Source organism: Oryctolagus cuniculus, chromosome 4 (assembly GCF_051225735.1).
Source record: "Oryctolagus cuniculus isolate XC-2025 breed Fujian yellow rabbit chromosome 4, ASM5122573v1, whole genome shotgun sequence".
Classification (NCBI taxonomy): domain Eukaryota; kingdom Metazoa; phylum Chordata; class Mammalia; order Lagomorpha; family Leporidae; genus Oryctolagus; species Oryctolagus cuniculus.
In genome coordinates, this window is record NC_142870.1 from 93,370,523 (window position 1) to 93,385,836 (window position 15,314).

At 48.2% G+C, this 15,314-nt stretch overlaps 1 protein-coding gene across 17 annotated transcripts in view; it reads right to left on the reverse strand.

The window, feature by feature from the left end:
• PARL (presenilin associated rhomboid like) overlaps window positions 1-10,524 on the reverse strand; it is a 50,413-nt gene extending 39,889 nt beyond the window's left edge. For 15 of the 17 annotated variants that reach the window (XR_016233199.1, XR_016233198.1, XR_016233197.1 and 12 more), the window contains exon 1: window positions 10,311-10,435. Coding sequence is in view for 4 of the 17 variants with exons in the window: in XM_089332013.1 (XP_089188139.1) it covers window positions 10,311-10,429 (119 nt within the window). In the remaining 13 variants the exon portion in view is untranslated. Of the gene's footprint in view, window positions 1-10,310; window positions 10,436-10,469 lie in introns of those variants that run through there. The other 2 variants (XM_089332020.1, XM_089332022.1) reach the window with 2 other exon arrangements.
• Window positions 10,525-15,314: the final 4,790 nt, after the last annotated feature.

Here is a 15,314-nt window from a genome sequence, read left to right on the forward strand (position 1 = left end):
CTTTGAATCCAGCTCCCTGCTAATGGCCTGGCAAAAGCAGGGAAGGATGGCCCAAGTGTTTGGGCCCCTGCACCCGTGTGGGAGACCTGGATGAAGCTCTCAACCTCAGCCTGCCTCAGCCCTGGCCCTTGCAGCCACTTGGGAGTGAACCAACAGATGGAAGATATCTCTTTGTTTCTCCCTCTTTCTCTTTGTAACTCTTTCAAATAAATAAATAAAACTTTCTTAAAAATAATTTGTATCTATCCTCCACACAGACTCTGCAATCTTCTAAAAGTACTGGAGAACTCTAAGCTGTAGGTTTCAATCAGCACAGAATGGCTGTTACTTTGTTTAAAGTTTGGTCAATTTCTAAAACAAATATTTATCTTTAAAGGCATCCCAGGTTCAAATAAAAATTTTTTATAAATACTGGCCATTATAATTGACAACTTCTTTCAGCTCTCCATTTATTTGATTGTTTTGATTCCTTTATAGCCAGGCCTCCTCAAAGCATCCGACATTACTCATCATGCCTCCCAGTTCTAAATTTTGTAAGACTGTATTCTCTACTTTTTAAAAGATTTATTTACTTATCTGGAAGGTAGAGTGACAGAGAAAGAGGTCTTATCTGTTAGTTTATTCCCTAAATGGTCACACTAGCCAGGGCTGGGCCAGGCCAAAGCCAGGAGGCAGGAACTGCATCCACCAGGGTCTCTGACATGGGTGGCAGGGGCCCAAGCACTTGGGCCATCTTCTGCTCCTTCTCAGGCACATTAGCAGGGAGCTGGATTCCAAGTGAAGCAGCCAGGACTGGAATCAGCACTCTGATAAGGGATGCCAGCATCACAAGCAATGGTTTAACCCACCGTGCCACGAAGCTAGCCCCTGTTCTTTCAGTGCAAGTATTCTACTCTGTCACTGAGGTTAAAAATCTAGAAGTCATTTTGGAGTTCTCTCTCCCTTATTCTTGCATCCAATTAAAAAACAACTCTGTCAAGCAAAAGTATTTCCTTCACTCCTAGACTAGATCCTTATCTTCTGCCTGGATTACAGTAGCAGCTTATTCAACTTCAAACGCTTGAACACACTGTGTGTTCTCTTCCTCACCACTTCTCATCAGACATCCAGTAGTTCCTCAAATGTCCTCTCAGAGGGCCAACAATCTCTCCTTAACTCCTATTCCGCTTCCCTGTCTAGCCTGGAATACACCACCACTTTCCAGTAGACAGCCCCACATCCAAGGAGGCCCACTGCAAACTCATCCTGCACACTTGTATTAAACACAAAGCTTCCCTCGCTCTGCATAAACCCCACAGGAATTTTTCATCACCTCAGCAAACACAGCACACATCCCTTAACCCTGCCCCCTCTTTTCTCTGGCCACTTCCTCCTGCCACCACCGTAAATCCTCTCTACACATCTTACACTGACTTCCTATTGCAGTTCCTGCGACCTGCCTTGCGGTGTGACCTCTGACAATGCTGCTCTTATTCTGGTACCTGTTCCCCTTTGTTAACTTTCATGTGCCCTTAGGAATTCCATTCATAGTGTAATCTCCTCCTTGAGGAAGTCTTCCTGGCCTCTCTCAGGCTAAGTAGGTCTCCTTTGCATCCTAGAACTCTTTGCACTCTAAAGCACTCCTAGAGCTCAATTACTGTCCACGCCTCTATTACATTACAATTTTGGATTCACTAAATCTCTACCTCCAAGTCCAGTCCCCAATAAAGGCCAATAATTTCCTGTGAGTAGGAGAGGTCAAAAATAAAGTTCTATTTTGAATAACTGAAAGTAAGATAGCATTATTCACTATAAGGAATACCAGAGGCGTCAAAATGAGAAACTGGAAGATGAGCAATGAACAATAACTTGCTTTATTCTTATCTCTAAAAACTGCAACTTAAGTTTCCATCAATAGGGAATGGATAAATAATGGTACATGTGCACAAAGGAGTACTATTTTTGGCCCCAAAAGTGGGGTGGTTCTAAGAAAAAAATTTGATCACACACCACAGATAACTCTCAACATTGTGAGCCAAAGAAACAAAACACAAAACAGCACATAACACGTGATTGTGTGAGTTCCAAATGTATATACAGTTGGAGAACAGATACACCACTCTGTTAGGATGAACATCAGAACAGTAATTGCCTGAAGTGGGTGGGGCTTGACTGGAGAGGGGCAGGACAGAACTTTCAGAGATGCCGGAGGTACTCTTTATCATACTGCAGGTAATGGTCACACAGGTGCATGCATTTATTAGAATTCACAAGCTGTACACTTAGTATGTGTACATCTTACTATCTACAAATTATATCTGATTTTTATCACTAAAAAGATGCATATAGAACATAAATCTAGAATTTATACTTCCAAATTAAGGTCATTCCTTTTAAAGAAATCCATTTGGGGAAAATTATCGAGTTATTCAAACACTGCTGGGGCCAGCGCTGAGGCGTACAAGGCTAAACCTCCACCTGCAGTGCTGGCATCCCATATGGGTGCTGGTTCAAGTCTGGGCTACTCCACTTTAGATCTAGAACCCTGTTAATACACTGGGAAAGCAGTGGAGGATGGCACAAGTTCTTAGGCCCCTGCACCCACTTAGGAGACCTGGAAGAAGCTCCTGGCTTTGGCCTGGTCCAGCCAGGCTGAAGTATTTCTCTGTCTTTCAAATAAATAAATCAATCTTAAAAAAAAAAAAAAGTGTTAGTGTTGCAGTAAATCTTATAAATGAGTATCTTTTAGCAAACTCTGATTAATAGCTAATCCCAAATCTACCCCCAATGCTTTCCCCTTGCCTGTGTTGCTAGAGGCTAGGAAAGAGTGATACCTGTCCAGCCTGTGGTTGAGTGGCCACATCACACAGAACTTTGGTCAAAAGTGACTTAACAATTTTTAGAAGCCTCTTGGAAAGCTTTTGCTTACCCAATAAAAATGAACATACCACTCACATCACACACACAAATACATCTTTCTGCCTTGAATAAGGATGTAATAACTAGGACTGACAAACTATGTATAGCCTGCAGAGTGGCTTTGATTCCCAAACTGCTCCTGAACCATTTTCAAATAGCAAGTGTCAAGAAGCTGATTCCCCACTCTTCCAAGGTTACTTCTACTTAAATTAGAATGGCTTATCTACAGATTAATCTCAGCTGATTAGGTGACACAGAACTACATACAACAGCTCCCCTCAGGTCCCAGCATCTTTACTCTCCCCCCTTTTCCCTAACAGTCCCCTAGAATTTCCAGGCATTTGATTTGGAGGTGCAACAACTCATCACTGGCTAAAGACAATCCACACATCCCATTCCCTGGCCACTTCAAGGGATTCAAGAATGGGAATGTGTCCCAGCTAAAGCCAATCTGATCCAATGAAATCATTTTCAGTATTTCGCTTGTGATACTGGAAAAGAGGATCTTTCCTACTGGATTTGAACCTAATATACAACCCCAAAAGCTGATGGCAATCATCTTATAACCACAAGGAGACAGTATACTGACAGACCAAAGCCAACACTTAGGAAGCAAGGACAAACCATGGAGAAATGGGGTTCTGTTGACAACTGAGACACTGGATCCCATCTCACTAGAAGCCAGTCCTACCTCTGGACTCTTCACCTGCATAAACCAGTAAATGTCTCTAATTGCTTAGGCTGGTTAGCTTGGGTTTTCTGTTGGCATATGATGCCTTTCAATGTAATAATTACAATCATTATATGACAAGGTACATTATCTTTCTTTAGGGAGCTTTTAAATTTCTTAAAAGAAAAAGTCTCTAAGTGAAAATGTTTAAGGTCTAACTCACAGGTTAAATTAATTAGCTCAAAATGAGTTTATTAAATGGATAAAGAAATTATCTACCTGAACTAAGGTAGGAAAACAGGAAGTGAAGCAACACAGTAAGATGGAGGGGACGCAGGAAAAGGGTCCTTTGAGGCCTTCAACAACCATAAAGGTGGAACTGCCTTTGAGTTCTGTTGCTCCAGTCCTTTTACAATACTAGATTTCTGGAAGCAATCTAATGTACTCCAAGTGGGACTACCTCATGAATACCTGAGTTACCACTAACCACACAACTGTTTTTTTTTTGTTTTTTTTTTTTTTTTTTGACAGGCAGAGTGGACAGTGAGAGAGAGAGAGACAGAGAGAAAAGTCTTCCTTTTCCGTTGGTTCACCCCGCAATGGCCGCTGTGGCCAGCGTGCTGCGGCTGGTACACTGCACTGATCCGAAGCCAGGAGCCAGGTGCTTCTCCTGGTCTCCCATGAGGGTGCAGGGCCCAAGCACTTGGGCCATCCTTCACTGCCTTTCCAGGCCACAGCAGAGAGCTGGATTGGAAGAGGAGCAACCTGGACAGAATCCGGCACCCCAACCGGGACTAGGGGCGCTGCAGGCGGAGGATTAGCCTATTGAGCTGTAGCACTGGCCACAACTGTTAATTTTTTAATATGATCCTATAACTTATTTTTTTGACAGGCAGAGTTAGAGAGAGACAGAGAGAGAGAGAGAGAGAGACAGAGACAGAGACAGAGAGAAAGGTCTTCCTTTCCGTTGGTTCACCCCCCAAATGGCTGCTATGGCCGGCCCTGCGCTGATCCAAAGCCAGGAGCCAGGTGCTTCCTCCTGGTCTCCCATGTGGGTGCAGGGCCCAAGCACTTGGGCCATCCTCCACTGCACTCCCTGGCCACAGCAGAGAGCTGGCCTGCAAGAGGGGCAACCGGGACAGAATCCGGTGCCCCGACCGGGACTAGAACCCGGTGTGCCGGCGCCACAAGGCAGAGGATTAGCCTAGTGAGCCATGGCGCCGGCCTGTAAAGGTTTTATTTATTTATCTGAGAGGCAGAGTTACAGACTTACAGATAGTGAGGAGAGAGAGAGAGAAATGTCTTCCATCCGCTGGTTTACTCCCCAAATGGCCACGACAGCCGGAGCTGAACTGATACGAAGCCAAGAGTCAGGAAGTTCTTCTGGGTTCCCCATGTGGGTGCAGAGGCCCAAGCGCTTAGGCCATCCTCCACTGCTTTCCCAGGCTATAGCAGAGAGCTGGATCAAAAGAGGACTAGAATCAGTGCCCATATGGGATACTGGTGCCGCAGGCAAAGGACTAACCCGCTGCACCACAGTGCCAGCCCCTGTGAACTGCTTTTAAGAGAAAGGGATATTGGGGCCAGCATGGTGTCGTAGAAGGCTAAGCCTTCACTTACAGCTCCAGCATCCCATCTGGGTTCTGGTTCAAGTCCCAGCAGCTCCACTTCTGATCCAGCTCCCTGGTAATGCACTTGGGAACACAGTAGAAGGTGGCCCAAGTACGTGAGCCCCCTGTACCCAAGTGGGAGACCTGGAAGAAGCTCCCGGATTTGGCCCACCCCTGGCCATTGCAGCCATCTAGAGAGTGAACCAGAGTTGGTAGATCTCTCTCTATATATAAAATAAATAAATAAATCTTTAAAAAAAAAAAAAAAGAATAGGGGATAGGGCCGGCACTGTGGTACAGCAGGTAAGGCTGCTGCTTGTGGTCCTGGCATCCCATATGGCCCCCAGTTCAAGTCCCCAGGCTCCATTTCCAATCCAGCAGATGGCCCAAGTCCTGCACCCTTATGGCAGACCAGGAGGAAGCTCCTAGCTCTGGATAGGCCCAGCTTTAGCCATTGCAGCCATTTGGGAAGTGAACCAGCAGATGGAAGATTCTTGTCTCTCCTTCTCTCAAACTCTGCCTTTAAAATAAATTAATAAATCTTTAAAAAAAATAGGGGATAAAAACAATGCAACTTAAATATTCATACAGGTCAGCACTAATTTGTTACTGAAATTTTGCATTATCAACAAATTGAGCAGAAATGGCAAGAAATGACAGAGACAACATGTGTCTAAGCATACACAACAGATTAGATTAATCTCACTTAAAATATAGAGATGGGTATCTGCTGCAATGGTTAAAATGCCTCCTGGAATGCACTCATCCCATATCACAGTGCCTGGGTCTAAGTTACCACTTCCTGCTAAGTTGCACCCTGAGAGACAGCAGGTGATGGCTCAAATACTTGGGTCCCTGCCACCCACTTAGGAGACATGAATTGAGTTCCAGGATCCTGCTTTCTGCCTACTCAGACCTGAGCTTTTGAAGTCTATTTTTAAAAAATTTTTTTTTCTTTTTTTTTGACAGGCAGAGCAGACAGTGAGAGAGAGAGAGACAGAGAGAAAGGTCTTCCTTTGCCATTGGTTCACCCTCCAATGGCCGCCGCGACCCACACGCTGCGGCCGGCGCACTGCGCTGATCCGATGGCAGGAGCCAGGTACTTATCCTGGTCTCCCATGGGGTGCAGGGCCCAAGCACTTGGGCCATCCTCCACTGCACTCCCTGGCCACAGCAGAGAGCTGGCCTGCAAGAGGGGCAACCGGGAAAGAATCCGGCGCCCTGACCGGGACTAGAACCCGGTGTGCCGGCGCCGCAAGGTGGAGGATTAGCCTAGTGAGCCACGGCGCCGGCCCTATTTTTAAAATTTTTTTAAAAAGTTATTTATTTGAAAGGCAGAGTTACAGAGAGAGAGGAGGCAGAGTGAGAGAGAGGTCTTCCATCCTCTGGTCCACTCCCCAAATAGCCACAATGGCTAGGGTCAGGCAGGAGCCAGGAGCCAGGAGTTTCTTCCAGATCTCCCATGTGGGCAGGAGCCAAAGGACTTGGACCATCCTCTGCTGCTTTCCTAGGCACACTAGCAGGGAACTGGACTGCAAGCCGATCAGCTGGGACTGGTACCTGTAAGGAACACCAGCACTGCAGACAGCAGCTTAACCCACTACGCCACAGTACCGGCCCCTGTTGAAGTCTTCTGAGGAGTGAACCAGCAGACGGAAGAACTCTGTCCATTTCTCTCTCTCTCTCTGCCTTCTGAATAAACAACAAAAAAATAGTATATACATATTTAGGGGAAGAGAGAGATTTTTCCATAAACCCTTAATCCATCTTGGGCTAATGAATGGTGAATTAAGGAAAATTAAAATAGCTGATTTACTGACTAATCAAGTATCCTACTCAAAGATATCTCACTCTGAAAATTTAAGCTCTGTACATGTGCTACCATCAACTATTTTCTATCCTTGGATAGTTTGTTTTTTTTTTTTTTTGACAGGCAGAGTGGACAGTGAGAGAGAGAGAGACAGAGAAAAAGGTCTTCCTTTGCCATTGGTTCACCCTCCAATGGCCGCCGCGATTGGCACGCTGCGGCCGGCGTACCGCGCTGATCCGATGGCAGGAGCCAGGTACTTATCCTGGTCTCCCATGGGGTGCAGGGCCCAAGCACTTGGGCCATCCTCCACTGCACTCCCTGGCCACAGCAGAGAGCTGGCCTGCAAGAGGGGCAACCGGGAAAGAATCTGGCGCCCCGACCGGGACTAGAACCCGGTGTGCCGGCGCCGCAAGGCGGAGGATTACCCTAGTGAGCCACGGTGCCGGCCTATCCTTGGATAGTTTTACAAGTGCCAAATTATGCAGGTTTCTACTTTCACGTCTAAGCCATGTTTTTTAGAAGTGTTGCCAGAAGCTTAATAACTACTGTATTTGAAGAACCTAATGAGATTTTCTCCTTTTTAAAAAGATTTATTGGTTTGAAAGGCAATGCAACAGAGACAGAGACAAAGAGATCTTCCATCCACTGGTTGGCTCCCAAATGTCCACACGGCAATTCTGGGCCAGGCTGAAGCCAGGAGCCAGAAACTCCACCTGGATTTCCATGAGTGGCAGGGGTCCAAGTACTTGGGCCATCTTCCTCTGCCTTCCCAGGTGCATTAGTAGGAAGCTAAATCAGAAGTAGTGACCTGCAGTGGTAATGCCAGCTCCCTGTGCTTTTTTTTATAAAAGGTCAGATAGTAAATATTTTAGTCTTTGTGGCCTACTAAAATTTCCCTCATATATTACTGTTGCTTTACAATCCTTTAAAAATGTAGAAACAATTCTTGGCTGCAACCACTAAAATGTCACTTTTGAACATTCCATACAAATAGCAAGCTTTTCAAACGTTAGACTAATCAACAACACGCCTATTTCTTGCTCATTTGTTACTTCAGATGGTCTTTAGGACAAAGCTTCCCAGAGGCTCATTAACATTAGCTTTCTTTGGCTTCCTCTCCCTAAACCCAGTACAATGATATATCTACAAATCCAAAATTGAACTGTGGCTTCCTAACAGACATACTCATCTTACCCCTCAAACCAGCAAACTCAAATGGGATTTGAAGTAAACAATGAAATCACAACTGAAATGTATCCCATCTCCACCTCACATCTTCCTTCTCTCAGGAGTTTAGGATCAGTGCCTGAAGCTCCACATCATGGTGTAAAAGATAAAAACACCCAGGGGCCAGCGCTGTGGCATAGCGGGTAAAGCCACCAGCTGCAGTGCCAGCATCACATATGGGTGCCAGTTTGAGTCCCGGCTGCTCCACTTCTGATCCAGCTCTCTGCTATGGCCTGGGAAAGCAGTAGAAGATGGCCCAAGTCCTCGGCCCCTGCACCCACGTGGGAGACCCTGGCTCCTGACTTCAGATCAGCTCAGCTCCAGCCGTTGTGGCCATCTGAGGAGTTGAACCAGTGGATGGAAGATCTCTCTCTGCCTCTGCCTCTCTGTAACTCACCTTTCGAATAAATAAATAAATCTTAAAAAAGAAAAAAAAAGATACAATTACCAAAGTTTTTCACAAACCCCTGATAAAATTTACTTGGAGTATTTTAAGAGCTACAGGTTCTGGGGCCAGCATTGTGGTGCAGTGGGATAAAGCCACAGTTTGCAATGCCAGAATCCCATATGGACACCGGTTTGAGTCCGGGCTGCTCCACTTCCCATCTAGCTCTCTACCTATGTGCCCAGGATAGAGCAGAGAATGGCCCAAGTCCCTGGGCATGGGAGACCCAGAAGAAGCTCCTGGTTTCCGTCACTGTGGCCATTTGGGGAGTGAATCAGTAGATGAAAGATCTCTCTCTCTTCCTGTCTCTCCCTCTAACTCTGCCTCTCCAATAAATAAATCTTAAAAAAAAAAAAGAAGAAGAAATACAGGTTCTTCCACTCTTCCCACTCTCCTAATTCTGATCTCATGGGATTGGGGTGGGGCCCGAGAAATAAGGTACTCTAAAAGTATGGAGTCTTTTTTTTTTTTTTTTTTTTTGACAGGCAGAGTGGATAGAGAGAGAGACAGAGAGAAAGGTCTTAAAGGTCTTCCTTTGCCGTTGGTTCACCCTCCAATGGCCGCCGCGGCCAGCGCGCTGCGGCCGGCGCACCGCGCTGATCCGATGGCAGGAGCCAGGTGGTTCTCCTGGTCTCCCATGGGGTGCAGGGCCCAAGCACTTGGGGCATCCTCCACTGTACTCCCTGGCCACAGCAGAGAGCTGGCCTGGAAGAGGGGCAACCGGGAAAGAATCTGGCGCCCCGACCGGGACTAGAACCCGGTGTCCCCGGCGCCGCTAGGTGGAGGATTAGCCTAGTGAGCCGCGGCGCCTGCTTCGGAGTCATTCTTAAAATCAGGCAATGGAGCCACCATACTGAAGCTTCAATCTTTCACCATTGCTAGCCCACTGCTGATAAACACTTCATGTTCCTTGCTACCGTAAATGAGATGGATTCCTGGAACCTATCTAACCAAGACAGAAGGTGAGAGTTGAAACTTTGAATTAAAGATCAGGAGCAAATTCTTGGGCAGATAAAGGATTCCTCTATCAATTTAGAACTGGATTATCCTAAGGCGAAGTCATCACATACAGACCACTCGCCACACGGATTCTACTCGGGAAAGCTCGGATAGTTTTCTTTCCAAATATTCTGGAAGCCAAAAACTCCAGGGTCTCAATCCTTCAACCGAAAAGTCTCTCCTTCGACTTTGCAAGAAGCAAAGCTGTGTCCTCCTTAGCTCTCTAAACACTATTAGAACTTGGCTGTGGTGCAGCGTTAGGATCAGAGTGATAGGGATTAAATTCTCAGCTCTGTCTTTCTCCCAGTCGCACAAGTGCTTCGCTTTAAAGAATGGGCTCTCTCTATATTTTTCTCTCAGGATTCTGAAGTGTAGCACGCCAGCCGCCTGCACAGGTTGCTTCCCCCATCTCCGCCCTCCCCACGGGAAAGGGGAGAGCGCAGGCTCGCGGAAGTCTGGGTCGGAATGGGCCAGGGAGCGTCCCGGCCCGGGACAGAGCGGCGCAGCGAGGAGTGACGGACGGCAGGCGAGGAGGAGGAGGAGGCAGGCGAGGAGGCGAGTGAGCTGGAAGTAGCTCGAGAGGCCCGAACCGCCTCCGCCCCACGCGATGCGCGGCCACAACTCGGGGGCCTAAAGGCTAAACGCCATTACCTGCGTCCGAGCAGCCGCGGCGGGGCCAAGGCTGTAGTGAGTTCCTCGGGGCTGCGGCCCCCCAAAGCCCACGCCTGGCCGCAGCCCCAGCTTCTCTGTGCCCAGCCTCGCCACGCCATCTTCCCAACCTCTGCCCCACCATGGCCCGACCTTACCAACCCCAGCCGCGGAATCACTTCCGGGGCGAAAGAAGAACCATAGAGCGCCGAAGAGCGGGCTAGAGCGCCCCCGCGCGGTCCCGCGGAGGTCAAACCAGTCCAAGGGATCGGTTCCGGCCAGCTGAGTGCCTCCGCTGGCTGATAAAGCCGCGACTTGGCCTCCAGTGCACCTGCAGCTGGGGAAGATGAGGCTCAGAGAAAAAGAGGAAGGAAAGCTGACATTTGTTAGCCAAAGCTATGTCCCAGGTTCTTTCTCAGAGTTACTACAGTGAATCGTCATGAAACACCGCTTCGGGTTGATTTGTCCTCACCGTCTCTTGCCTCGGAGGCTCAGAGAGAGGAAGTGCCTTGAAAGTTGCAGAGCTGGCCCCTGGAGGAACCAACATTGGAACCAAGTTTTCTTAAATTGCTATTGCTTCTCCTGCGTTTTACCGTTTCTATTCTCTTAGACACGCGCAAAAGGATATGCCTCATACCTTTAACAAAAATTCGTGCAGAAACGGAAATCCAAATTTCTGCATGGAATTCAGACTTCTCGATTCAGCCTGTGCCGGCCTGTCAGTCAGCTTTATTTCCTGCCATCCTGGCGGTTTCTCGAAGGCACCATACTAGTTCTGTGCGTTCATTCCCGTTCTCACTGCCAGAAACACCTTTTCCTTCTCCCCGTGTCAACCTGCCTAACCAACTTGCCCTTCGGATCAGCCTCAAACGTCTCCTCATGTGGACCTCTCCCCGACTTTCGCTCAGATGCCCTTGCTCCCTGCTTTCCTTCTGCCTATGTACATCTCCACCATAGCGCCCCACTCATGGCATGAACATTTATTAAGCACCTACAGTATGCCAGTACAGTATGTCTGACCTCACAGATCCTCCTGTATTGGGAAAGAAAAGAACAGGTAAATAAATAGGCAGTTAATACATTGTGAGATGTGCTAGCATCAGGGAGGCAAAAGGGTCTTTGCGGAGCTTAGGAGAGAGGAATATAATTCAGTTGAGGGATGGGGCATGGAAGGTTGAGGGAGAAGGCATCACAGAGAAACTAAGACATCACCAAGGGAAGAGAGGAGCCAAAATGTTACGGACAGAATAGCATTTGTGATGTCTCCCATGACATGACTTGTTTGAGAAACTAAATTCACTTTGGCTTTATCACAGGTGTCTAGTGTGGGATTTAATTTGAATGTATTTGCAAAACAAGAGGTTGGATGCGGGCAAAAGGCAGGAGATTTTATTATCAAGGCTCAGCAGGCGTCATGAGCATCATACCTGTATGTTCTCCAAGTCCCATGGTGACAAGGCCATGGGCCAGTTGGATGCTGAACATGCGATGGGTTTGTATCTCAGCCTAAGAACACTGAGCTTGGGAAATCTACCATTTTATAGGTTTTTAAGTAATCAAGTGAATCATCTTTTTTTAAAAAAATATTTATTTGAAAGAGTTACACAGAGAAGGAGAGACAAAGAGAGAGAGGTCTTCCATCTGCTGGTTCACTCCCCAATTGGCCACAATGGCTGGAGCTGTGCTGATCCGAAGCCAGGAGCCAGGAAAGAGCTGAGCTGATCTGAATCCAGGAGCCAGGAGCTTCTTCCAGGTCTCCCACGTGGGTGCAGGGGCCCAAGCACTTGGGCCATCTTCTACTACTTTCCCAGACCATAGCAGAGAGCTGGATTGGAAGTGGAGCAGCCGGGACTTGAACCAGCGCCCATATGGGATGCCGGCACTGCAGGCTGAGGCTTTAACCTGCTGTGCCACAGCTTTAATCTGCTGTGGCACTGCATATCTTTTTTTTAATTGTTACTCAGTTTCATTTTTTTATTTTTTATTTATTTTTTTTTTATTTTTTGACAGGCAGAATGGACAGTGAGAGAGAGAGAGAGACAGAGAGAAAGGTCTTCCTTTGCCGTTGGTTCACCCTCCAATGGCCGCCGCGATTGGCACGCTGCGGCCGGCGCACCGCGCTGATCCGATGGCAGGAGCCAGGTACTTATCCTGGTCTCCCATGTGGGTGCAGGGCCCAAGCACCTGGGCCATCCTCCACTGCACTCCCTGGCCACAGCAGAGAGCTGGCCTGGAAGAGGGGCAACCGGGACAGAATCCGGTGCCCCGACCGGGACTAGAACCTGGTGTGCCGGCGCCGCAAGGCGGAGGATTAGCCTAGTAAGCCGTGGCGCCGGCCTTCATTTTTTGTTTAAAAGGCAGGGAATTAGAGAGTCAGCCAGGAAGAGATAGACATCTCTTCCATTCACTCTTTCACTCCAAATGCCTGAACAGCCAGGGCCAGGTGGAAGCCAGGAGCCTGGAACCCATCCGGGTCTCTACACGGGTGGCAGGTACAAAATACTTGATCCATTACTTACCACCTCCCAGGGTGTGCATTAGCAGGAAGTTGGATTGGAAGTGGAGGATGTGAGACTCGAACCAGGCACTGCGATATGGGATGCCCATAACACCCACCCTACAACCTAGCATTATTGTCCCCACTTTGCAAAGGGGAAACTGAGGCTTACTGATATTCTGATACTTTCTAAACATTCATGGGCCACCTCCTGACTCTGATTCATGCCTTGTCACTTTGATGATTAAATGACTACATGTGTGTTCATATATGAGGAACCCAGTTCACTCATTAGCACATGGTTGGCACTCCATGCATGGCAACAGTCATCACACCATTATATGCAGTAATGATTGGGAAGTGACAGAGAAGCCCATCTAAGGGGAAGAAGGGCTATTCCCAGCAGCATTTTATCTTAAGGTCATAAACAAAGGGCTTACGGGCCGGCACCGCGGCTCACTAGGCTAATCCTCTGACTTGCGGCGCCGGCACACCGGGTTCTAGTCCCGGTCAGGGCGCCGGATTCTGTCCCAGTTGCCCCTCTTCCAGGCCAGCTCTCTGCTGTGGCCAGGGAGTGCAGTAGAGGATGGCCCAAGTGCTTGGGCCCTGCACCCACATGGGAGACCAGGATAAGTACCTGGCTCCTGCCATCGGATCAGCACGGTGCATCGGCCGCAGCGCGCCGGCCGCGGCGGCCATTGGAGGGTGAACCAATGGCAAAGGAAAACCTTTCTCTCTGTCTCTCTCTCTCTCTCACTGTCCACTCTGCCTGTCAAAAAAAAAAAAAAAGGCTTACGGATGTTGTATGGGAGAAAGGGGTCCCCACCAACATATCAACATATCAAAGCAGTTATCACATGCCAGGCTCCTGCTGAACTTTGTCATGTGTGATAATCCTAAGGGAGAGTTCCATTTGCCATGTCAAGAAACTGCAGGACCAACGACAGGAGGCTGGATGTTGGTAGCGGGTTATGAGAGGGTGCTGCCAGCTCCAGTCAGGGGCTCTAATGCGGAGACAAGTGATGGAGGATTAGGAAAACTAGGCAAGAAGCAGTTAAGTCAGGGCCCAGTCTTTATTTCTCCTGGGTTGCACACAGCCGCCAGACCAAGGGGAGGCTCTCTATGGCACAGGGACCCGAGGCTTTCTACTGCTTTCTGGGAGCCCCCTCACCCCATGGTTCCCAGTCTGTCAACCTCAGGTCCTGAGTGTTTTTCCACACAAAAAAATAGACTATCTGTGGCCGGTGCTGCGGCTCAATAAGCTAATCCTCCACCTGCAGCGCCGGCACTCTGGGTTCTAGTCCCAGTCGGGGTGCCTGATTCTGTCCCGGTTGCTCCTCTTCCAGTCCAGCTCTCTGCTGTGGCCAGGGAGTGCAGTGGAGGATGGCCCAAGTGCTTGGGCCCTGCACCCCATGGGAGACCAGGAGAAGCACCTGGCTCCTGCCATCGGATCAGCGCTGTGCGCCAGCCACAGCGTGCCGGCCGCGGCGGCCATTGGAGGGTGAACCAACGGCAAAGGAAGACCTTTAAGACCTTTCTCTCTCTGTCTCTCTCTCTCTCTCACTGTCCACTCTGCCTGTAAAAAAAAAAAAAAAAAAAAAAAAAAAAGACTATCTGTGAGAAAATACCAATGTTTTCAAAAGCGGGGCCAGTGTTGTGGTGCAGTGGATGAAGCCGCTGCCTGCAACACCAGCATCCCAAACGAGTGCCAGCTGCTCTGTTTTCAATCCAGCTCCCTGCTAATGCGCCTGGAAAGACAGTGGAAGATGGCCCAAGTGCTTGGGCCCTGCACCCATGTAGGGGACCCAGATAAAGTCCTGGGCTCTCAGCTTCTGCCTGGTCCAACCCAGGCCATTGTGGTCGAGAAGAGAACCAGTGGATAGAAGACTGATATCTTCCCCCAGTGTAACTCTGCCTTTAGAACAAATAAATAAATAAATCTTTAAAAAATTTTTCAAAAGCTTAGAGAAATTTGTACATTTGCCTGCAAAATGGTCAGGGGCTAATTAATAGATCACTTTTTCTTATTTCTGGAGTCCTCCCAGCCCATGCCAGCCTGCCAATTAGAAACACAGGTTCATTCTTATGTGCGTCTTTTAGTGACACTAAAAAGAAAGGTAAGGCATTCCTTTTTTAAAAGGCAGGTTTATTGAAGTATGACTTATATACAATACTTCATCATTTTTAAGACTTTTTAAAAAATTTATTTGGAAGGCAGAGTAACAGAGAGAGAGAGAGAGAGAGTCAGAGAGAGAAAGATCTTCCATCCTCTGGTTTGCTCCCCCAGTGGCTGCAATGGCTGGGGCTTGCTCAGGCCAAAACCAGGAGCCCAAAATTACATCCAGGTATCCCACATGGGTGGCAGAGACCCAAATATTTGGCCCACCTACTGCTGCCTTCCAAAGCACATTAGCAGGGAGCTGTATTGGATGCAGGGTGTCTGGGACTCCAACCAGCACTCTGATATAGGATGGTGGTCTTACAAGGGGCAACTGAACCCACTGAGTGAC